The sequence below is a fragment of the Bos taurus genome, chromosome 19, assembly GCF_002263795.3.
Source record: "Bos taurus isolate L1 Dominette 01449 registration number 42190680 breed Hereford chromosome 19, ARS-UCD2.0, whole genome shotgun sequence".
NCBI classification, from domain to species: Eukaryota; Metazoa; Chordata; class Mammalia; order Artiodactyla; family Bovidae; genus Bos; species Bos taurus.
Window position 1 is genome coordinate 33,283,395 of NC_037346.1, and position 24,331 is coordinate 33,307,725.

The window sequence follows — 24,331 nt, forward strand, 5'->3', positions numbered from 1 at the left end:
GGTAAAGCCAGACTTGTGGTGGGAAGAAATAGAGGGTCAGAAAGAAAGAGAAGCCGCCTGTGGCATCTTGGCTCTGTCCTATATGTGCTGGGAAGCCCTGAGGGCTCTAAACCGTCTTCCGACCCGTACCCTGCCACACCCTCCGTGTTCCATGTAGCTTCCTATCATAATCAGTGCTTTATTTATTACAATAAGATGCTTTCTTAAAGCATCCCTTCCATTACCAACTACTGGGTGTATATGTACATACCTAATGGCAAATGCTTAGTAAGTATTGCTCTTTGCTTTAGGAAAGTGACTTATGAAATTATCTGGGAGGGAGAGTAGACCAGAAAAAAGAGCAGGAGGAGGACATCCAGATGGACTGGGGTTCTGTGTGGTCACCACATCAGCTGAAGGCAGGTTGGAAGGAGCTGGTAAAACATTCTACAGGTGAAACAGGAGTATATTATGGTGCAGTGAACATCCCCTCTGACCTGCCTCCCTCTTGCAGTGGCATATAAAACATATAGTTTTGTGTCTCCTAAAAACAAATGCTAAGTCACTTCAGTCGTGTCTTCACGACCCTGTGGACTGTAGCCCACCAGGCTCCTCTGTCCATGAGATTTTCCAGGCAAGAATACTGGAGTGGGTTGCCATTCCTTTCTCCAGGGGATCTTTGCCACCCAGGGATCAAACTCAAATCTCTTATGTCTCTGGCATTGACAGGTGAATTCTTTACTACTAGATTCTGTATGGAGAAGGCAATGGCACCCCACTCCAGTACTCTTGCCTGGAAAATCCCGTGGATGGAGGAGCCTGGTGGGCTGCAGTCCATGGGGTCGCTAAGAGTCGGACACGACTGAGCGACTTCACTTTCACTTTTCACTTTCATGCATTGGAGAAGGAAATGGCAACCCACTCCAGTGTTCTTGCCTGGAGAATCCCAGGGACAGGGGAGCCTAATGGGCTGCTGTCTATGGGGTCGCACAGAGTTGGACACGACTGAAGCGACTTAGCAGCAGCAGCAGCTTCTGTATGTTTTGTTTTGCAACTTGCATTTTTTTTGTTGGTAGCATCTTGCTCTTCTCGTGTCCCCTGCATTGGGAGCGCGGAGTCTTAGCCACTGGACCACGTGGGAGGTCCCCTTGTGGAGGCGTTTTCCCTAGATTTGAATCTGATGTGTAGTCCACAAAGATAAAGCCATGGAATTATGGTTGAACAAATTCAGTATAGACTGCTCTGCATGTGTATGGAGGGTGAGCCTGCCTTGGAAAAGACATGAAAATATATGACATAGGACAGGATTCCAGAGACCTTTACGTTTATTTATAATAATCGCAGGTCTGTGTTAGGGAGTTCACAGACACTGTGCCATTGTGTGAACTGTTCCACACAAGAACTCGAGAAGCTAGCCAGGTAGCTGTCGTTGTCCTTGGCTTGGTTTGTGTTTGGTGGCTTTGGTTTTGTCGCCCAGAGGAAGACGCTCAGGTCTGGCAGCCTGTTGGGTCTGCACAGCTCCCATTTTATTAGAGGCCGGGCAGTTTGGAGGAGAGGGCCCTGGAACTCAGGTTGATGCTGGGATGTCCTTGACTCGGGGAGACAAGCCTGCTCCAGACAGGCCCTGGGCTCCCTGGCTGTCTTTCCCTTGGTTTCTTGGTCCGAGAGCCCGTTCTGGCTCAGAGAAAGTTCAGAGAGTTAATCCTCATGTAGCGGGAGAACAGCATATAGAGGCGGCGGAACCAGAGCAGCTGGCTGCGGTGGCAGGACATGGCTCTCTGGGGGGACGAGAGGAGTGGTTCTGGAGCTGGTGGCTCTGCTGTTTCCATCTGCCTCCTCCCACCTGCACACTCAGAGCCACAGCCAGACCTGGCTTCCCCTGTGACCTTCGAAATCCCCTGGATTGGCCTATAGTGGCTGCTTCCCGCCCCACCCCTCCATCTCCTGACATCCCCATGACAAGACTAGCCGGTGCTGATGCAGCCGAGCACAATCTCAGTCACAACCCTGTGAGCGAAGGGCTTTACTGTTGCTTTTTTTTTTTTTAACAGATGAGGAAACTCATCCATCTCAAATAGCAAGCAGGTAGTAAAGCTGAGATTGGAACCCAGAGCCCTCAGGTTGACTCGAGCCTACATTCTTCACTCCTTTGCCTCGCCTATATTCTTCATCCTTTGGCCCCGTTACCCCATGTATATGACTCGTGCAGGGCTGTTTTCTGCTCAGACTCCTCTGAATCAGCTAAGCTGGGTAAATACAGCCACTCTGAGAAGAAGAAAGGAAGTGGTACCCATAGGTCCAGGGGTCTCTTTGCCATCTGGTGGGGGAATGTTATCCTATTATTCAGAACTAATGTAGCTCGGTTTCTAAATAGAATAGATCATAACAACTGATTTAACTAGATAGACCCTATAAATACAGTTCCTGTTTTTCTGTAAAGACCACAACTAATGCTTATAATCTAAGCGAGTATCATTGCAAACATTTACGTAAAAAACTCATTTTATATTCATTGTTCGAACATCCATGGCTTTAGAGATGTAAATACCCCGTGATGACTATAAGCTTGAAGCTGATAATGAGAACATCACTATATTCAGGCAAAAATATTACATACTGTGGTTTCAACAGGAAATACAACCACAATTTTTAAATAAAAATTTTTCTCAGAGTACCATTGGAACATATACATTACCATCTGTAAAATAGATAATGGGAGCTCAGTCTGGTGCTCTGTGATGGCCTAGAGGGGTGGGATGGGGTGTGAGGTGGGAGGGAGGTTCAAGAGGAAGGGGACATGTGTAGATATATAGCTGATTTATGGTGTTGATCAGAAGAAAACAATACAACATTGTAAAGCAATTATCCTCCAATTAAAACATTAAAAAAAAAATTACTCTCAGAGTTCCACATGAATGCAAAGGGTTAAGGACTAGAACTCCTGGCAGCCTCCTCGCTAGCCCAGTGCTTCTCAGACCACCGCCCCCCACCCCACCGCCCCCCACCGACCACCACTTTTCCACCAAGAGGGCCTCGCCTGGCCTGACTCCTCAACAGGCAAACAGTGGGCTGCCCACTGGTCTTTACTGAGGCTCCTGACAAGTCTGAGTTCTTAAGACTCAAGCTGGAAGCCTGGTCCACGTATAACAGTAAAAAACCCATAAATCAAAATGTCCAATCTTCAGGGGTTTGTGAACTGTTTTATGGCAATGTCCGTGCAAGGGAACACAGGCAGCCATTAAGATTTGAACATGTAAGGATGTCAGAAAAGACGGTCAAGATGTTAAAGTAGGTTTCAAACAGCAGGCTCTGTGTCACCCCATTTTACATACATATGTCAATACTCTTGTATTTGAGTGATTACCTGTATGGGATGGGGTTGCAGGTAGTTTTGATGAATGATTTTTATTTTCGACTTGCGTTTATGTATCTACTCCCAGACTTTCCACACTGAGCCTATATTGTTACTTTTTTTTTTTTTCCAGTTGTGCTGTTTCTATACTCAGAAGATAAGGTGCAAGTCCCTGAAGGTCTACGGCTCTCAGTGTCTGGCTGTGGGCCTGCCCTGGGGACAGAACCACATGGAAGGCCTTGGGTGAGGGGCTTTGGGGGACCTGATGGGGCGGGGGGAGCGGTGTGGGGACGAGGGGCGGTCCTCACCTGGGCCTGGGCTGCCTCACGTTGGGTGAGCACGAAGAGGGCGTCGCGGGCGAGCAGCAGGGAGCAGGGTAGGTCCAGCAGACAGAGGTATTTGCGCAGCAGGTTCACAGACTGGAGCGTGAGCACCGAGCACCCTGCGGGGGCGGGGGAGGGCGGGGTGACTTGCAGCTCCAGGCTGGTTTTCCTGAGCTCCCCACTGGCGTGCATCAGAGCTGCTCTTTGCCCATTGTTCTCACAGATGAGAGGGTGAAAGGGCCCAGAACACCTGGAGGCCACCCTCTGTGTGCTCTGTGCCCCCAGCAGGGAGAGACTGACTGCTGGAGGCCAGGGTCAAACCCAAGGGGGGAGTGGTGCAGGCAGACTTTCTGTCTTAGGAGGCTATAGGCCTGGCTCCTGCGTCACTGGAGAACTCATGGGCTTGGGGAGGTCCCTTCACCTCAGTGAGCCTCAAGTTTCTCATCTGTATGATGGGTTGTTGGTCATTTGTGAGTGTGGGACCCGCCTGTCTCCCACATGCCATGTGGTTAGCTGCTCAGTCGTGTCCAACTCTTCATGAGTACATGCCAGGCTCCTCTGTCCATGGGGTTCTCCAGGCAAGAATACTGAAGTGGGTTGCCATTCCCTTCTCCAGGGGACCTTCCCAACCCAGGTCTCTTCTGTCTCCTGCATTGGCAGGTGGGTTCTTTCCCACTAGCGCCAGCGGGGCTGTCTTCTGGGGTTGAGCAAACACACCAGAGCTATGTTCCTGAGCCCCTGCAGCTTCACCAGCCAGAAGCCCACCCAGAGAGGGCATGCTGCCTGGGGGTCCATCATTCAGTCCCCAGGGCTCTCCTGTGAGGGGTGCATGTCCACAAAGAAACTGGCTCAGGGAGGTGAGGGCGGTCAGACGCCTTCCCGTGAGTTAGGAAGTGTTTCAGACCTGTCCAGCACCCAGCAGTCACCTACAGCCTGGTCAGTTACCTGGGGGATAGATGTGAGCTTGGATGGACATCCTGAAAGGACACTAGAGGTGGGATAGAAGCTGGCCAGGGAGAAAGCCGGGCAGGTGAGGGGCAAGGCCCACAGAGGTGGTTACGTCCTGTGTCAGCCCATATGGGTCCCAGGTTCTTGGTCAAAATTGTTTCTGGGTGTGTCTGTGGGTTTCACATCTGAACTGGATGACTGGGGAAAGCAGAAGGCCTGGATCGGTCTTGTCCAGTCCATCGAGGGAGGGAGAACGTGTCCCCTTCTGTCCGACTGCAGAGCTGGACCCTGCTTGTCTGCCCAAGATCAAGACTGACCCTATCGGCTCCCTGTTCTCAGGCCTTTGGACTCAGACAGATTAAAGGACGCCCTGGCTCTCCTAGGCCTCCAGCTTGCAGGTGGTGGATCCTTGATTTCTTGGCCTCCATAATCGTGTGAGCCAATTCCTTTTTATATATTATTATTGTTGTTCTGTTGCTAAGTCGTGCCCAACACTTTGTGACCCCATGGACCACAGCAAGCCAGGCTCGCCTGTCCTTTCCTTCTCCCGGTGTTTGCTCAGACTCATGTCCATTGAGTCAGTGATGCTGTGTAAACATCTGTATGTGTATAATATATGCAGAAGCACATCTGTCTATCTGCCTGTCCTGTTGGTCCATTTCTCTAGAGAACCCTGATGACACCCCCTCCTCCCTCACACACAGAGGATACTTCTCAGTGGACACAACTTGACCGTGAGGCCTGGGGAACCCACTGTGACAGGCACAGTGAGCTGAGTCAGGACAGTGTGGCCCTGCCTCCCTGTCCGCCCCCCTCCCGCCACTGGGCCAAGGGCAGCTCTCTGTATATTTAGCACATTTAGAGGGACAGTGGCAGCAACCTGTTGCAACAGGGCACGGCCTTACCTTTGGGTAGCTTCCCTTCTGCCTGCAGGGTCCTGGCAGAGAAAACGGAGAGAGTGCAAGTGAGAACCCTCTGCAGTTAATGGGAGGGGCTGTTAGAGCCTGGCCTGCCCCACCCTGGGGTCCCTTCACGTAGGTTTCCAGGCAGGTTCTTGAGCATAAGTCACCACAGAGATTCCTTGGACTCCATAGCTCTGGCTACGGCTGAAGGGGCTAGGGTGGGTCCTTCATCCAAGGTCAGCCAATCTGGAGATGACCAGTGGCTTATGAGGTGCCCTGGTCCAAGCTGTGCCCACCAGAGATGAAAGTAACAATGGACTCTTCAGAGTTTTTCTCCTTTATGAGATTGTGATGTGAGTGTGGTGGGAAAATATGTAAAGTGTTCATTGGTATTTCTTCCCTGACAGTCCTCTCCCCTTGCACACACCTCTTAGCAATAGAGGCCATTCTGTGCTCACTGCCCTAAGAGGAGGCGTGAGGGGATTCCCTGGGGGTCCAGTCATTAAGACTTGGTGCTTCCACTGCAGAGGGCGCAGGTTCAATCCCTAGTCAGGGAACTAAGATCCCACATGCTGTGCAGTGTGGTGAGAAAAAAGCGTGTATCCTAAGAGGAGGGGTGAGCTGGGTCCAACAGCAATATGAAAATGAAATCCTTGTTTCGGAAGCTGACAGGTGGGCAATGGGACAAAGAGTCCCCTTCCCCCACACCCCAACACACAGACATATGGACTCATGGGGAAGGGGTTCTCAGGAGCAGGGATTAAAGACAAGAAGTTGGCCTGACTTACAGAGCTTGAGAAATAGAAAATGCCGAGCTCAGAGGCAGCTCATCCTGCACTCTGGGTGGAGCCCTGGGGATGAACTCCAAGGAAAGAGCTCAGAGGCAGATCTAAGGGCAGGAGAGAGGTACCCTGGAGACACATCTTCAAGCCCTGAAGAGAACGGGCACATTCAGAAGAAAGGTGTAGAGTCAGTCCTTGACCTCAAGCTGCCCTCTCCCTTCCCTAGGCTGGGTCCAGCAAGCTGCTTTTGGGCCCAAGAGGAGCAGGCTCAAGAGATCAGGACATAAGCTACTGGTCTGTATGACCCCAGAGAAGTCCCTCAAGATCTGTGAGGGTTTTTTTTTTTTTTAACCAGTTAAATGCAGGTGGTGGTCATGGTTGTTAGTTGTGTGGTCGTGGTTGTTAGTCGCTCAGTTGTGTGTGACTCATTGCAACTCCAGTGGGCTATAGCCTGCCAGGTTCCTCTGTCCATGGGATTTCCCAGGCAAGAATACTGGAGCGGGTTGCCATCTCCTCTTCCAAGGGATCTTCCTGACACAAGGATTGAATCCACCTCTCCTGCATCAGCAGGCAGATTCTTTACCACTGAGCTGCCAGGGAAGCCCTAAATGCAGATGCATGTCAGTAAAATGCAGTGGCTGCAAAGAACAGGTGAGATTTCAAATGATGTGCACATCCTCCTTCTCCAAAGAAAAATCTGAAATCAGGAGGATGCCCATTCATCGATCCCAGCCCTCAGACCTGCCCGTGAGCTACAAGGAGGTGAAATTTGGCTCTAACGTTTCCTGAGGCCAAAGCAGAGGGAGGAATCCAATCAGTTCCTGCATTTGGCTGCATCTGGGGACAGAGAGACTCAGCTATTAGGAGGCAAGGTCATAACTCTAGAACTTGAGGGCGCCTGCTCCTGGGAGGATAAGGTGAGATGACCCATGAGGTGGAGAGTAATGAGGAGACCGCCCACCCCAGCCACCCAGGGAACTGGCGCACCATCGTACCTCACAGCTGCATTCAGAGCCACGTGGTTGCTGTGCCCACTCACGCCCCCCTCATCGAAGGTCACCACCTGCAGAGACACAGAGCTGCACTCCAGACTGTCTGAATAGTCTCTCCCGCCTCCGTCCACACCACCTGGGACAGACAGGAGGACCCAGAACCCTGAACCTGTTCGTGTTCTGAGTGCATCAGAACTGACTTGGGAGCAGGTCGGTGGTGTGTGACTGCTGTTCAGCCCTGTGGCTGTGGGCTTGACTCTTCTCTTGCTCCTGGACAGCAGAGCAGAGTGGAACTGGGCCACGAGAGAAACCTGGGTTCAGCATGTCTGTGTTTCTTATCTGCCTGGCCTCTTAGCAGCACGTTTGGTTTCCCGAGTGGCTGCTGTGTGACCTTTGTTCATGTCGATGCCGTCTGATGATTCGGTCCCTCTTCCTGGTGCTGTGTTGAGGTCATGAAAGCGCTAGGGGACAGTGTCCACCACGCCCTGGGGCTCAGAGAAGCCCGTGGCTCCTCGTAGGCTGCCTCTGCGTCCACATTCTCAGACCAGCGTCTGCTTCTCCAACTATAAGCCTAGCCTAGGCTCCAGATTCATTTCTGCACAGATGAGTTAAAAAATCCAAAGAATAATTTGAGTAATAATAAATGTAATAGAATAGCTGGAATAAGTAAAAAAAAAAAAAAAAAAAAAGATGTAGGAAAGAAGACAGGACTCAGAGAAAGGCACAGGTGTGGCTGGTTGAGGGGGATGGAAAGAGGGGACCAGGCAGCCAAGAGAGTAGGATTACGGAGGAGCAGGGGCAGGTGAGCTGACATTTAAAGAAAAACGCTGTTGACCTTGAGTTAATAATTAGTGAGGCTGAATGATGGGAACATGAGTTTCATTATACTCTTTGCTCTACTTTTGCATGCTTGAAATTCTCCACAGGGGGAAATTTTTTTTAAAAAGGCTTACAAACAGATCCCATTATGATGGATACGTGTCATACATTTGTTAAAACCCACGGGACATACAGCACCAGGAGTGAACCCTAGTGTGAACCTGGGGTGATGATGACATATTAGTGTAGATTCACTCACTGTACAGGTCATGGGGCCAGGGGTACGTGTATACTTTCTGCCCAGTTATACTGTGAACCTAACATTGCTCTGGAAACTATAGTGTGTTAAAAAAAAAACAAAAAACACTTCACCCTAGAACCCAGGTACCCCGTTCTGATCCCATCCTTCTGTGGAGCCAAGCCTGGAGTGCCGAAGTCCACTCTCACCTCTGACCTAGTTACCCTGACCTTCGGGCATATCATAGAATGTCGCTACTGGGAGCGATTTCATCTTCAGTGTCTTGGTTCTCTCATCTGTGACATTGGGAGAGTGAGGCCTCCCTCCTTTCTCTCTGGGTCAGGTGAAGGTCAAATGAAGCCCTGTGGGAACGTGTAGGACCTGGACAGCAGCCCAAGCTGAGTGTCTGCTGCCCTCGCTGAGGTGACTCTGGGACGCGGTTGTCTCAGGCCAGCCGGGGCACACTCCCTGGTCTGGGGGCTTGGGGCCACTGCAGTTCATCCCCATCACTTAAAATTCTCCAAGGTCTTGTTTCCTGTTTATCCCACACCTTGCAACAAGCCCTGAGTCTTCCTGCTGTGAGGAGGGCTGAGCTGAACTGTCTCCACCCCCTGGTCTCATGCAGATTAGGACCTGGCAGCAATGGCGTCTGTCCACCTTCCCCCCTAAACTGCAGAAATCTTTGTTCAAATGAAGTCTTCCCTGGACCCCAGTAAACAATAGGCTGCTTTCACTTCTCTAAGACAGTGGCTCACAGGACATGGTCCGTGAAGGATAAACAGCAACACCTGTCACCAGGGCAAGACACACAGCAAATACTGCCCCAAAGAGGGCTGAAGAAGTCACGGAGGGCTTCTGGGAGAAGGCGGTCTTAGCTGGGCCTGGACCACAAGTCAGTTTTCAGGGAAACAAACTTGGGAGATTCTTCTGTGTCTGTGCCCTGAGCTCCTCCCTGGATGTTCAGAGCTGTGGCTGTGATGTGGTCTAAACACGAACCTGGCCCCTCGGTGAGGTCCAGCCCTGTTCATCAGCCAGTGGCACCTTTGGGAGGGCTGGTCAGAGGTGGCCAAGTTCATAAAGATGGGGGTTTATCCCACAAGTAGGACTGACTGAAGACCAGTTGTTCCTATGAACCAAAGCCAGAGAGGAGAGAGTCTGGGGACTAGCTGTGGGCATGCCACTGCCCAGGAAGACAGGGTACCAAGGGTCACTGCAGCACACCTCATTGACCCTGCCCTGTGCCCCAGCCGGCCCTGAGGACCAGCTCTGTCCACCGCCAGGCTGTGGAGCCCTGAGAGGGTCTGAGTGTGGTCTGGGAAAAGCAGGGCAAGAGGAGCCAGGCCGGCTATCACCTCAGACCCTGAAGCAAGGTACATCCAGGAGGGGTGGGCCTGCAGCTGTTGGTGACCATTCGTCCGGCCAGAACAAAGTGTAAAGCCGGTGCCAATCCCTGGTGGGGCCAGCGGCCCCCCTGCACCTACAGCTCCGTGTGGTTCACAGCCAGCTGGCTAGGTGCCCGTTGTATTTATGTCATTAGAGCACAAAGGCAGTCTGACTAATCCACGAGAATCTGCCCTTAACAATGGCCTAATAACTCATTTCACTTGGAGGATGCATCACTGATAAGAAGCCTGACAGTGGGGTTCACCTTCTAACAAGGATTAATCAAAACTTAAAAGCCAGTGGCTGGGGCTTTAAATGGTAGGATTTAGGTATTAACTTGTGAAGGGTTATTCTTATTTTAGACGTTCCTGGCACCTTAAGATGGACTGCTGGCAGCATGCAGGCTGGCGAGGCCTGAGCGTCGAGGTGGGTGTTCCTGAGCCTCCTGCCTCTACAGGTGAATCGAATGCCCACTGGAGCTCTAACCAGGCATGTTCTCCCCGCAGGGGCTGTGGATTTATCCTCGCATTTTTCTGGAGGGAAAAATGGAGGCTCAAACCCCTAGCTTCATGCTTGCTGACATTGGGCAGCTTCTGAGCCTCTGGGAACCTGTCTCCTCGATGAAGGTAAGCATTAGGACAACACTTACTCCCAGAGTTACAGTGACACCCTAACATGAAAATGCTTGTTCTGTGCCAGAGCATCGAGGCATAGGCTCGTGGGGACCTGGGTTTTCAGAGGGCAGCATGGACGTCGGGGGGCGGGTGAAGAGGGCACAGTCTGGGAAAATCTCTGCCTCCCCCTGAGCTCTGTGGTTACGCAGGAAAGGTGCAGAGAGATGGGCCAGGTCTCTGCTGGAGAGGAGGGCGTGTACCCTTACCAGCTTGATGCCATTGGCCTCTACGTGCTGGAGGAGGACATCAGCTGCCCGGTCTGGGTCCCAGCGCACGTCTGGGTCATCTGGGAAATCCCTGGAAGGAAGAAGTACACGTTGGAAACCGTTTCTAACGGGGTGCAGGCTCTCCCCTCAGCTCTGGTAGGTGTGCGCGCGTGTGGGGTGCTGAGGATGTACAGACCAAACAGCACACTCAGGGGATCTTGGCTCATGTCATGGCTGGGCAGTTGGGATGGAAGCAGATCTGTCCACAAGCTGGGAGACAGGTGTGGCCCCCAAGAGCTGAGACATGGGGCAGAGCTCCGATGTGTCTCGGTAAAAGTCACAGGAATGGCTTGTTGGTAAAAGTACTCAGTACTTTGGTAAAAGCAACTCAGTTAACCTCAGTACTCGTTTAACCTCAGACAGCTATGAAGGAGCCTGGACCATGCAGGTGAGTAGCCTGCGTGTTGCAGGGCCGTTACGGTTGGGTTTGATGCAGGTTTTCTGACTTACAGGGGAGAAGTTTAGCCCCAGGGAGGTGCCCCCAGGGGTAGGGGTCTCTGCAGGCCACTCTGGGCCTTGTTTCTGTCCACTATCACCACCACCTGCTGGTCTGACTCCAGCGTGAAGACATTATTCGTAGTCTTATAACTAGATGGCCATCTCTGCCACCTCAGGTCCTGGGCGCCACCCACCTATGCTGGGGGGACAGGGCCCCCTGATTCCCACCAGGAGGTAGATGTCACCTCTCCATGGACACAGGCCATTATCAGACTCGTTTAGGACTATGGTCAAAGGAGAGGTGCTGAAGGTTTTTTAGGAGGAAAACGACATGAATCTCAGGGTAGAACACAGCAACTTTCTGTGCTTCCTTGGCTGCCTCTTCCACACCCTGGGGAGCCTCCTGCCAGGGTGACTCTGAAAGCACCATCCTACCCATCATTCCCCCAGGGGCCCCCTAATGCTCCTGCCTCTATAGGACAGACAGCTTGGTTGGTGGCAGGGACTCGACGGGGAGGAAGGGAGAGGCAGGGACCAGGATGAAGTTCGTTAGGCCTCATTCCTGGGGAACGAGCTGAACATGGGATGGAGAACATGACCTACTGAGCTTGAGCAGGAAGAGATTCAGGAATTTTCCAGGGAATTCAGGAAATACCCAGGAATACCCAGGAGTGAGAACAACTACACACATCCCCCTGGCTGGGAGGCCCACATAAATGCACCAAGGTGTCATTTTGGAAACCAGAGAACAAGGAGATGATCAGAGGTTGGCAAGGCCAGAAGCCACTGTTGCCTCTAGGGAAAGACATCAGAGCCTAGGAACGGGAGTGATTGATGGCAGGAACTACGAGGGCAGCAGCTGGAGGCCCGGCAAACATTCAGCTGCTGATAGAGGTGCTGTGAGGAGCGGGGAGACCTTCCAGTCTCCCATTATGGCCAACTATTGGTCAGACCTACTGAGAAGTCAGTTAGTTGGCAAGGGAGGCAGGAAGCATGGTTGCCGTCGGTCCAGGTGTCTGGCAGCACTCGAAGCAAGTGCCCAATGGACATTTGCTGTCAACTACGCCCCAGACTTGAGCCTAAACCTTCAAGGGTAGCAGCAGTCTGCCCTTCTGGGAATGCAATTGCCACTAGCTGCCCAGGTACAGAGGGCAGCAGGGAGGTCACGGAGGTCACTGCTGGGCAAGCAGGAGTCCAGGCTCAGGGAAGACAGACAGGGCAGCGGCTGGTGGGCAGCTCCACCCCAGCAGCTCTGCCTATGATCAGAGTGGCCCAGTGTCACCAGCAGGCATCCTGATGCCAGGTCAGATGACAGAACACACGAGTTCCAGTTGCCTGCTCACCAGGTGCCCGGGGCCTGTGCTGCGTCATCCCTAGAGCTAGGAGGACCTGGGCCACACTGGTGACCTGAGAGCCCTGATGTCTAGGACTTTGTGTCACGCAATTTTTGAGTGAGGTTGAAATGCTGACGGTGGATGGTAGTTTTTAGGAAAGAGTAGGGGCCTTGGCGGAGAAGGCAATGGCACCCCACTCCAGTACTCTTGCCTGGAAAATCCCATGGACGGAGGACCCTGGTGGGCCGCAGTCCATGGGGTCGCTAAGAGTCGGACACTACTGAGCAACTTCACTTTCGCTTTTCACTTTTATGCATTGGAGAAGGAAATGGCAACCCATTCCAATGTTCTTGCCTGGAGAATCCCAGGGACAGGGGAGCCTGGTGGGCTGCCGTCTATGGGGTCACACAGAGTCGGACACGACTGAAGTGACTTAGCAGCAGCAGCAGCAGGGGCCTTGGATGAGCTTCCCAGGTAGCACTAGTAGCAAAGAACCCACCTGCCAGTACAGAACACAATAGATGCAGGTCCGATCCCTGGGTCTGGAAGATCCCCTGGAGGAGGGTCTTCTCATGCCAGGCGCTGCATTAAAGTGCTTGATTGGTTGACTGAGCCAAAGGCAGCTATACCTGCCTTTAGAGGTTGAAACATACAAATAAGAGTTTTAAAAGATAGTAAAATTTATAAAAACAGATTAGAGGTGAAAAGGAAAAAAGGGGATTTCCCTGGTGGTCCAGTGGCTAAGACTTCTTGCTCCCAAGACATTGGGTCTGGGTTGGATCCCTGGTTGGGGACCTAGATCCCACATGCCACAACTAAAGATCCCACATGCTGCAACTAAGACACGGTGCAGCCAAATAAGTAAAAAAAGAAAAAAATTGAATTGCAGGGGGAATAAGGCATCCCTAGGGGACCACTTCCCCTCAAGGCAGGAAAATATAAAATTTTATATTTTATTAAAGTATAGTTAAGTGTAGAAAAAGTGACGCCTGTGAGATCAACAACATGAGTTGTCTTTTGCCTATGGGTAAAAGTGTTAGTCACTCAGTGGTGCTGACTCTTTTCGACCCTATCAACTGTAGCCCCCCAGGCTCCTTTGTCCATGGCATTCTCCAGGCAAGAATACCAGAGAGGATAGCCATTCCTATCTCCATGGGATCTTCCTGACCCAGGGATAGAACCTGGGTCTCCTGCATTGCAGGCAGATTCTTTACCATCTGAGCCACCAGGGAAGACTTTTGCCTAAAGTTCAGCCCTAATCAACTCAAGGCTTGGGTCCAAGTAGTAACTTTTGCAATAGTTCTTTTCTTCTCTGATGGATTAACAATCCCGCCTTAGATAAACATGCCAGCAGAGGTGTGAACACAAGTGTGAGTCAGCCATCCGGCCCCTCCTTAAGGGAGTGTTGGTGAACGGCCTTTGCCCTATTTTTCTTGGTGCTGTCCTGCGTTTTGCTGGCTGGGGTCAGGGAGGAGGGCTGGAACTGAAGCTGCCATCGAGATGCATGAAGTAATTTAGGTCTGAAAGCGAGGCAGAGTAAAGTTGCCAAAAGGAAAGTGCCCTGGCCCGCCACCAGAGCCCCAGCCAATGCATCTCCTATCACAGCTGTTGTAGTCACTGTGGGTTTTCTGTCATCTGCTGCATAACCAGATCTTGATTTAGATATGCCATCATTTTGTAAAGCCTCTATTTTACTGATTATGTAGGTTGTTTCCAGTTTTTATTATTGAAAAAAGTTGTAACTAGCATCATTATACTTAACACTTCATATGAATCTCTCGATATTTCCTTGGGATAAAATCCTAGACATGTCACTTGGGAGTCAGAGATGAAGTGAGGAGAACCTTGCAGATCTCCCTGTGAGGAGCAGTGTTAAGAGGAGGAAGTGGAAAGTGGGTTAACTCACCAGGAACAGCATCACAGAGAGAGAAAGAGCAGTGTACTTCATAGGCTGGAGGGAAAGACAAACAAGGACAACTCTTATCAGAGCTCCATGCCTCCTAAAAATCTCAGGTGTTTTATACCTACTTCCTTATCCTTATGACTCATGAAAGTGGAAGTCACTCAGTCACGTCTGACTGTTTGTGACCCCACAGACTGTAGCCCGCCAGGCTCCTCTGTCCATGGAATTCTCCAGGCAAGAATACTGGAGTCAGTTGCCAGTTCCTTCTCAAGGGGATCTTCCCAACCCAGGGATCAAACCCAAGTCTCCTGCATTGCAGGTGGATTCTTTACTGTCTGAGCCACAAGGGAAGCTGGCAAAGGCCAGTCATTTACATTTTTCTCCAGCTGGAGAGAGTTGGTTGGAAGGGAATGAGTTACACGTAGAGTGAGAGGCACTAGAGGCTGGCTGAGTGGGGCTGCAGTGGAACATGTGTGTTGTCAGGAGCCCCATTTCATCTTGGTAACCAGCCCTTCTCCTGGGAAATCACATGGATGTCGTTTAGCAATAAGAGTGAAATGGTGCAGGTCCAATTGGGACTTGAACTCACGGTCTTTTAACTGAGACCACTACACCTGGTCTCAGGACTTACTGAAGATCAGGTTCTTGATGTCTCATCACAGAAAGAATTCAGTGAGAGACAAAGTGATAGGTAAGAAGTGGATTCACTTAGAGAGAAACACACCCCAGACAGAATGTGGGCCATCTCAGAAGCCCAGAGTGGCACAGGGTAGGGGGTTGTCAACAGGGGTGGGTAATTTCATGAGCTACTGAGTGTGAGGAGTGTTCCAGCTATTTCGGGGAAGGGGTGGGGATCTGCAGGAATGGGGCCACTGTCCACTTTTTGACCTTTATGGTTGGCCTGAGAACTGTCATGGTGCCTGTGGGTGTGTTACTTAGTTTGCTGATGTGTTACAATAACGAATGAATACTGAGGCTCAAGGTCTAGTGGAAGTCGAGGGGTTGGCCATTTTGGATCTATTTGGTTCTAATTAGTTTCTGTTGTGTCTTCAGGCTGTGTGGTTCTTTGAAGTGTTATGCTGGCCCCCTTCCCTGCTGTTTCAATAGAAGAACAGAGGCCAAGCCGTAAGAGTAGTCAGGCTTCATATTTAAGGGACATCTGGACTTGCCATACCCAACCTGAGGTATGTGTGAACCACGTGGTGGGTTTGCTTCAGCGTGGACAAGGATTCTGAAGCTGCTCCCAGCTCTCCCCAAACCTAGATGTGAGCAGGCCCATGGCAAACAATAATAAAGTTACCAAGAGGTCCCAGAAACTTCCTTCAATTATTAGCAAGCTACTTCTTGGCTTTTATCGCAATTTTAATAAAAGTATATGGAGATACCTCCGGTGCTGGTGTGCCTGAGTAGCTCTGCTAACACGGAAAGCTGAGTAACTCTTTCTGGATGAGACAGGGGATAGGGTGGCTGAAAACAGGTTTCTAGTCAGGTTTTGCCAAGTAGAGCAGAGATGACACCTCTGCAGACTTGAGGATGAGGACAAGCAGGGGTTGTATCAGCCACCCCCTGCAGGAGGACTGCAACCCGCAGAGCCCTTCAGCTCAGAAATGAAGTGTCTGGCAGGTCACACCTTGAACCTAGACTCTTGATTAAGAGACCTGTGGTCGCTCTACGTCTCATCAGTGAGGTGATGGTTCCTGATAAGAAGCCGGCCCTGGAAAACCAGGAATGAGGGCAGAATTTACAAGGTCATTCACAAAGCAAGCCTGGAGACTAAAACATTATAAAGACCTGTGAAAGATTGTTTGAAGAGGCATTTTACAAAGCAGGAAATGCAAGCTACCAACATATATTGCTCTAATTCTCAGGAGTCAAACAAATGCAGAATTAAAGCAGGACCTGGTGTGGAGGAGGGCTCACAGGAAGGGGCCAGTTTACCGGCTGCACCTGTGCCGGAAGGCTGTTTGGCTACCCGATTGTGCCCTTTGACCTTTTTAGAAATGACTCTACGGAAGTAATCAGCCTAACAGTGGAAGTCCTCTCAGGCAGACACCACTTTCACTGCATTTACAGAGGGAAAGAGGCTGCAGTTCTCTAGTTCTGCCACCAGGGAACAATTTCTCTAACTTCCTGAACTGTGGCTTTTGAAAAATGCTAAAGATAACACAAGAGTTTTAGGGCATGTTCAAAGTCAAAGCAAAGAAAGTTAAATACACCCAAGGAAAGGAATGTTAAAACAAAATTGAAAAAACAAAACAAAACAAAACACCCTCCCGTAACTAAACTTTAGTTTTGCTCCTGACTTAAGAATGAGACTCATGTGAAAGAGGAAATCTATTTAGGGGAATTGAATTCTGGAAACAAAGCCCTTCTGTGAGCGAACTTCCAAATAAAGGGCTCTGGGTTCAAGAGTCCAGATACCCCGGCCTGGGCTCCCCAGAAAGCAAGGCCTGTCGGGGGCTGTGACCCGGCGCGGGAGGGCAGTCGCAGGGGGAGGGGAAGCGGTGCAGACTTGCGGGCTGGCTCCGGGGTCCCGCGGGCTGGCTGCCGGACCGCGAGAAAAGCATCTCAGAGCCACGCGTCCGTCCGTGAGGAGGAAGAGGGATGTACCGATCTTGAGGGCCGACAACGCTTGCAGGATTCCGTGCGAGGGCAGAATGGGGCAGGGCAGGGCTCCTAGAGCGCGGGATTTCTGCACCTTTACCCGCGGGCCTAGCGTGGACTGGGCACCAACGCGGATGCAGGGTCCGGGGCGGGGGTGGGGGGCACCTCGTGGGGCCGCGGCCCTGCGACCCCCGAGGGGCTGGGACGGGCGCTCTGGACGCGACCGGACACACAGAGGATGCGGCACCCCGGGGGTGCAGTGAGCGAACACGGCCTCAATTCCGCCGGAAAAGGCCCCAAACCTAGCCCTGCCCTGGACCTCCGCGCTCGGCCCGGGAGATTCAGAATAACTGTGACCTGCTCTGCACTTTGTAGTGACTGCCCCCGGCCGTGTGAGGCGTGGCCTCGGGGTGGGGGGCGCGGTGGGCTGTCCCCTCCCGAGCCTGGGGACCCGGGGGTGGGCACAGTCACCGCGCCCCGCGGGCGCCGTGTGCGCCCTTATTTGGGCCTGTGGATCGTCCTCCACCCCATCTCCATCCCCCACCCCGGCTTATTTCTAAACCGAGGACTTCCTCAGACCTCCGGGCGGGCAAAGGTCACCCGAGTTCAGGGCCATCGGAGGTGGGCGGGGCGCAGGCGGGTCACCTGGGCTGCTGCGGGGGTGGGGGTGGGGTCGCGTCTGGGAATCGCCAGGGACAAGTCAAGAGGAGAGAAGAAAAGAAACAGGGAAAGGCGAAGAGGAAAGAAGGGACCAAGAACCAGGAAGAGGCTGAAACAGACCAGTTGGTGTCTGTGAAACATCTGGGCTGCCAGCCATCCCACCCCCGCAAGCAATTTAAGAGCGTGGACAACGACCACGTGTCCCAGGAGACCCTTGTCCACAGAGGCGCCTGGCCCTCCTCAGGCACATAAAAGGGACCTGCAGGTCAGGGCTGTAGCTCACGTTTCTCAGGAAGACATGCATTTTACATTAATCAGTACCCCCATCAAGGTGTGTAAATCCTGTGAAGTTCTTGTGAGATCTTTTCCCCCAAATTGCCAATTTGCTGTCTTACCTGGCAACTGAGAAACAGAACTGCTTACTGAGCTCACTTCAGCGGTCACAGGGCTCAGCTGGGAGGCCCAGGTCTCCGTCCCCACCTCTCCCCTCTCCCCAGGGCCCCCCTGAGCAGAGGCTGTGCAGTGTTGCTCAGGACAGAGATAGAAGGGCCGGGGCCTACACTTCGGACACTTCTCAATCTTCTGGTACCTGAAATGTCCGCCTTACTCCCTTTTTAAAAAAAAGCCAAATTTAGGGTCATGTCAGAGAAGGGGTTCATCCCTGACTTCAGCACACACCTGGAACCAAGTGAGAAGAGCAGAAGCAAAGCCAGAGGGTGGGATATGGAGTCCCCGTGGGCAGTGCAGTTAGCCCACTAGGACACCCTGGAGTCCCAGTGTGGGAAGGGGGTTGCCAAACCAGGGAGCCCCTGGGGCATCTCAGGGTGAAAGGGAACCATAACTGTAGGTTCCACTGAACTGCAAGGCACCTCAGGAGGATCAGACCAGTGCTCAAATAATTAAATCCAAGGCAAAAAGTCACTGCAAGAAATAGTCAAACACGTTGCTGTGGTGGTTCAGAGAGGAAATGTTAAGGTTGTACAGTATGGATGAAAGAGTCATGTAGGTGGCAGTGTCTGTGTTGGGTCAGGATGAACAGGCCTCCGGACAGGGGCTAGAGTTCTAGAAAGAGAAGAGTGGAGCCATGGTGTGTGGGGTGAGTGTGGGGCCGTGACTGAGGTCACCACCTGTCTCGTGTAGAGACCGTCATACAGGGGGAGGGGCACAGGGAGGTTTCCTCAGGGCAGTGGCTGGATCGGGTTTGCTTTAGGATGTCAACCTGGGAAAGTGAAGGGTGAACTTGGGGGTGGAGCACAGTTAGGCCTTGGCAAGGGTCCAGACCAAAGACGAGGCCCTGGGGATGGGAGAGAGAAAGGCGCCCAGAACATTTATGGAAGGAGACTTTGTCAGATTTAGTGCCTGACTGGATGGTAAGAGTAAGAAAGAAAACGCCATTGAAGGTGACTCCAGCATCACATGCGAGGACTTCATGTTTGCCTGGTGCCTTCCTTACAGTCAGAAAGTGTTAGTTGCTCAGTTGTGTCTGACTCTTTGGGGCCCCATGGACTGTAGCCCACCATGTTCCTCTGTCCATGGAATTCTCCAGGCAAGAATACTGGAGTGGGTTGCCATTTCCTTCTCCAGGGATCCAACCCAGGTCTCCCACATTGTGGGCAGATTCTTTTCCTGTCTGAGCCACCAGGGAAACCCATGTCAGAGGTGTCACTTTATTTAGTCATCACTGGGTGTAATAATGCAGAGTGCTAGGAGGGGCACTGAAACTGGTGGTACCCAGCTAGAGAGAGCTCAGTCAACTGGGGCTTCCTTTTTTTTGGTTTGTCTTAAGACTGTCGAAATTAAAACAGTGCATTAAAAAAAAAAAAAATTCTCATGAAGGAGCTGTAGCCATGGAGAAGCTCTCCGGGAATAGCCTCAAGGGAGCAGGAACCAGAACCGTAGCTTGGTGAGCTTGAGTCAGGTTGGGGGAGAAGGGAGGGATGGTCTGGTGGGGCAGAGACGGAGCAGACCAGTCCACGGGACCGTGATGGCGGGGCTTGAGGAAGGAAAGGCTGCTGGATTTCACCTCTCAGGGGGACCATGGGTGGCCCTGGCAGCAGCGCCCATGAAAAGGGGCAGGTAGTGCAGAAGGACGGGCCAGTGGGTGGTGAGAGAGCAGTGCCAGGAGCTTCAAGAAGTTTGGGAGGAAGAAAGAGGCAGGAGGCCTGAGGGACTTGGGAGGCCAGGAAGGGTTTGTGCAGCTGTGAGGATGTCTGAGGATGCAGCAAACCAGTAGCCATGGTGGTAGAGAGCAAGCTACCCACATGGGGCAGGAGGGGACAGGTAAGGCCCGGACAATCTGGCCGCAGAGGATGGACATGTGAAGCAGGGAGCAGAGCTGCGGACTTGAGGAGGGCTAACAGCTCCCGCATCATCAGCCGTGGTGAGGATAAAACGAGGTAAAACCTGGTGGACACTTAGAGGCTGGCATGTGGTCAGGGTCCTGTAAAGGTCAGCTCTTGAGCTGACTCTGGATTGGATGGTATTTGATGCCAAGAAAGGAAAGGGGTGATGGGTGCTGGGCCACAGAGAAGGGCAGTCAGCAGCAGACACCCTGTGTGATTAGACCCAGGGGTCTTCAAAGGTTTCTGAGGATTCCACCTGTGTTTCAATGAGAGGACCTCTCTGCAGAAGCCTAGACGCAGAGGGTGGGGGTAGAAAGATGGAGACAAAATGGATACCTGGCTGGAGGGCTGAGTAGGAGCAGGGGAGGGAGCTGAGAGGTCCCGGGTACCCTCCACAGCAACCTTGGGGGCAGTGGTGCAGTCAGCAGAGGTGAGTGCTCAGGCTGCCAGAAGAGGACTGCGAGGAGGCTGAGGAGGGTTCACAGTGACCAGGCTGGCAGAATGGGGAAGCTGAGAGTGGCCTGCCTGATGGCTCTGGATGGACACCCCAGCACCAAGGGCGAGGCTGGGTGCTGGTCATGAGCACGAAGGGCACAGGGCCCAATGATTTACAAAACGGGAGGGTCCTGGTGGCCATCCAAGTTTACGGGGAGGTACACTAACATCCTCCCTACGAGTTTCAGCAGCTACGAGAAGGGCCTGGTGAGATCAGCTACTGGCCAGGCACAGCTAAGCAAGTGTCAGGAGTGACCCCAAAGCTGTAACTGGCCTGCAGGGGGTCCTGGGCATCCCCAGCAGACAGGCTGGGAGGTGGGACAATGAGACAAGGCTCTAAGCAGTGTATTCTTACTCTAACTCAACAGGATTAATATTAATTGCCGACTTTGTAATAGTTCAGTGAGAACTTTTATATAATCAGTGAGGTAAAGTGTTTACAAAGTCTCACTGTTCGGTTGCTTAATAGAGATTAACATCTCTGCTGAGAGTGGTGAGTCCTAAGTGAGAGATTCTGCTCCTCGTGGATGGCTTCTGAAGCAGCCAGTGCTTCTGAGGTCTCGTGAGATGTGGCTGAGCTCAGAGCTGAGGCTGTGTCATTGGTACTTGGGCTCGGGGGACTGCATGCTCTGGGCGATACACAGAGGTCCCCTCAGGAATGCCAGTGACTGGAGACTCCAGAATTTTCTTCCTCACTCTCAGTCCTTCCTGCTCTTGCATTCCTATGAGAAAACTTGCTCCTATACTTATGCTCCAAGCAAAAAGACCAAATAATTCCCCTTCCCAGGTGACCTGATCCAAGCTTCCCCTGTCCTGGATGACCTGATCCAGGCTTGCCCACTCCACTTCTCTGTCTCAGGAAATGGGAGTTGCAACTCAGAAATAGCAGCTCAGAGGTTCCCAAACATTACTGTGCTTTACGATCATCTAGGGAGTCTGTAAAAAATGCAAAATCTAGGTTTCTTACCTCACTAGGGTCAAGGTCTTATCCTGGAGGTGGACAGGAAGCCCACACTGCAAACCCTGATGTGTAACTAAATAGCTTCTTACTCTATGTATCACTCCAGTGTGAACAGCTGTGGGGTGTTATTTATTTCACGATGGTTAATGATGTGGAGAAGCTCTATACAGTCAGCAAAAACAAGACCAGGAGCTGACTGTGGCTCAGATCATGAACTCCTTATTGCCAAATTCAGACTGAAATTGAAGAAAGTAGGGGAAACCACTAGACCATTCAGGTATGACCTAAATCAAATCCCCTATGATTATACAGTGGAAGTGAGAAATAGATTTAAGGGTCTAGATCTGATAGAGTGCCTGATGAACTATGGAATGAGGTTCGTGACATTGTACAGGAGACAGGGATCAAGACCATCCCCGTGGAAAAGAAATGCAAAAAAGCAAAATGGCTGTCTGGGGAGGCCTTACAAATAGCTGTGAAAAGAGGAGAAGCAAAAAGCAAAGGAGAAAAGGAAAAATATAAGCATCTGAATGCAGAGTTCCAAAGAATACCAAGAAGAGATAAGAAAGCCTTCCTCAGCGATCAATGCAAAGAAATAGAGGAAAACAACAGAATGGGAAAGACTAGAGATCTCTTCAAGAAAATTAGAGATACCAAGGGAACATTTCATGCAAAGATGGGCTCGATAAAGGACAGAAATGGTATGGACCTAACAGAAGCAGAAGATACTAAGAAGAGGTGGCAAGAATATACAGAACTGTACAAAAAAGATCTTCATAACCAAGATAATCATGATGGTATGATCACTCACCTAGAGCCAGACATCCTGGAATGTGAAGTCAAGTGGGCCTTGGAAAGCATCACTATGAACAAAGCTAATGGAAGTGATGGAATTCCAGTTGAGCTATTTCAAATCCTGAAAGATGATGCTGTGAAAGTGCTGCACTCAATATGCCAGCAAATTTGGAAAACTCAGCAGTGGCCACAGGACTGGAAAAGGTCAGTTTTCATTCCAATCCCAAAGAAAGGCAATGCCAAAGAATGCTCAAACTACCGCACAATTGCACCTCACACGCTAGTAAAGTAACGCTCAAAATTCTCCAAGCCAGGCTTCAGCAATATGTGAACCATGAACTTCCAGATGTTCAAGCTGGTTTTAGAAAAGGCAGAGGAACCAGAGATCAAATTGCCAACATCTGCTGGATCATCGAAAAAGCAAGAGAGTTCCAGAAAAACATCTATTTCTGCTTTATTGACTATGCCAAAGCCTTTGACTGTGTGGATCACAATAAACTGTGGAAAATTCTGAGAGATGGGAATACCAGACCACCTGACCTGCCTCTTGAGAAACCTATATGCAGGTCAGGAAGCAACAGTTAGAACTGAACATGGAACAACAGACTGGTTCCAAATAGGAAAAGGAGTACATCAAGGCTGTATATTGTCACCCTGCTAATTTAACTTATATGCAGAGTACATCACGAGAAACGCTGGGCTGGAAGAAGCACAAGCTTCTTCAAGACTGCTGGGAGAAATATCAATAACCTCAGATATGCAGATGACACCACCCTTATGGCAGAAAGTGAAGAGGAACTAAAAAGCCTCTTGATGAAAGTGAAAGAGGAGAGTGAAAAAGTTAGCTTAAAGCTCAACATTCAGAAAACTAAGATCATGGCATCTGGTCCCATCACTTCATGGGAAATAGATGGGAAAACAGTAGAAACAGTGTCAGACTTTATTTTTGGGGCTCCAAAATCACTGCAGATGGTGATTGCAGCCATGAAATTAAAAGACGCTTACTCCTTGGAAGGAAAGTTATGACCAACCTAGATAGCATATTCAAAAGCAGGGACATTACTTTGCCAACAAACGTCTGTCTAGTCAAGGCTATGGTTTTTCCAATGGTCATGTGTGGATGTGAGCATTGGACTGTGAAGAAAGCTGAGTGCTGAAAAATTGATGCTTTTGAACTGTGGTGTTGGAGAAGACTCTTGAGAGGCCCTTGGACAGCAAGGAGATCCAACCAGTCCATTCTAAAGGAGATCGGTCCTGGGTGTTCTTTGGAAGGAATGATGCTAAAGCTGAAACTCCAGTACTTTGGCCACCTCATGCGAAGAGTTGACTCATTGGAAAAGACTTTGACGCTGGGAGGGATTGGGGGCAGGAGGAGAAGGGGACGACAGAGGATGAGATGGCTGGATGGCATCATGGACTCAATGGACGTGAGTTTGAGTGAACTCTGGGAGTTGGTGATGGAGAGGGAGGCCTTGCGTGCTGCACTTCATGGGGTCGCAAAGAGCATGACTGAGCGACTGAACTGAACTGAACTGAATGATGATTCTAGCAAAGCCACGGGATGGATGGTTTTATTAGTCAAGTAAGTTATGATACAGGTATCCCATGGAGTAGTATGCCTCACTGAAAAAATGAAATATATTTGTGTTTCTGTATGTAAATCTGCATTTGTAAAGTATTGAAGGTATGGAAGTTTACACATTGAGTAGTTAACAGTGATTTTCTGAGGAGAGAAGCGTATGTGGAGGGAGATATTCGTTTTTCCTCACTGGATATATTTTTGTACTGTTTGTTTTTACAGTGCACATCATAAATATTGTTATTAAATATTACTGTTATTTCCAGAACAGCTTGATTGAGACATAATTCACATAATTTTTCAGTCCACTCATTTCAAGTGCACAATTCAGTGTGGTGGGTTTTTTTTTGGTATGTTCACAGAGTTGTGCAACTGTCATTGCAAATTTAGGACATTTTCGTCATCTCAGAAAATAAACCCCATTATGAGTCACTTCCCACTCCCTTTCCCTCCCCACTCTTGGCAGCCACTGATCTACTTTGTGTCTCTGGATTTGCCTGCCCTGGGTATTTCAGATAATCCCCTGTGTGGGGATAATGATTATACCCTGTGTGGCTGCCTG

General features: G+C 50.8%; 1 protein-coding gene and 1 long non-coding RNA gene across 4 annotated transcripts in view; one reads left to right on the plus strand and one right to left on the minus strand.

Annotated features, from left to right (window-relative positions):
- PIGL (phosphatidylinositol glycan anchor biosynthesis class L) overlaps positions 1–24,331 on the minus strand; it is a 49,898-nt gene that overhangs the window by 6,587 nt on the left and 18,980 nt on the right. Inside the window, exons 3-7 of one of the 3 annotated variants that reach the window (NM_001100311.2) lie at positions 10,599–10,689; positions 7,282–7,349; positions 5,508–5,539; positions 3,640–3,773; positions 1,290–1,757 (exon numbers count right to left, since the gene is read on the minus strand). In NM_001100311.2, coding sequence (NP_001093781.1) covers positions 1,659–1,757; positions 3,640–3,773; positions 5,508–5,539; positions 7,282–7,349; positions 10,599–10,689 — 424 coding nt within the window. In that variant the 3' untranslated portion in view covers positions 1,290–1,658. Of the gene's footprint in view, positions 1–1,289; positions 1,758–3,440; positions 3,545–3,639; positions 3,774–5,507; positions 5,540–7,281; positions 7,350–10,598; positions 10,690–24,331 lie in introns of those variants that run through there. The other 2 variants (XM_005220331.5, XM_024979806.2) reach the window with 2 other exon arrangements.
- LOC104975044 (uncharacterized) lies at positions 3,484–22,016 on the plus strand. The gene is made up of 4 exons (XR_813274.4): positions 3,484–3,574; positions 10,081–10,144; positions 10,225–10,754; positions 15,387–22,016. It is a non-coding gene; the product is annotated as an uncharacterized lncRNA (long non-coding RNA).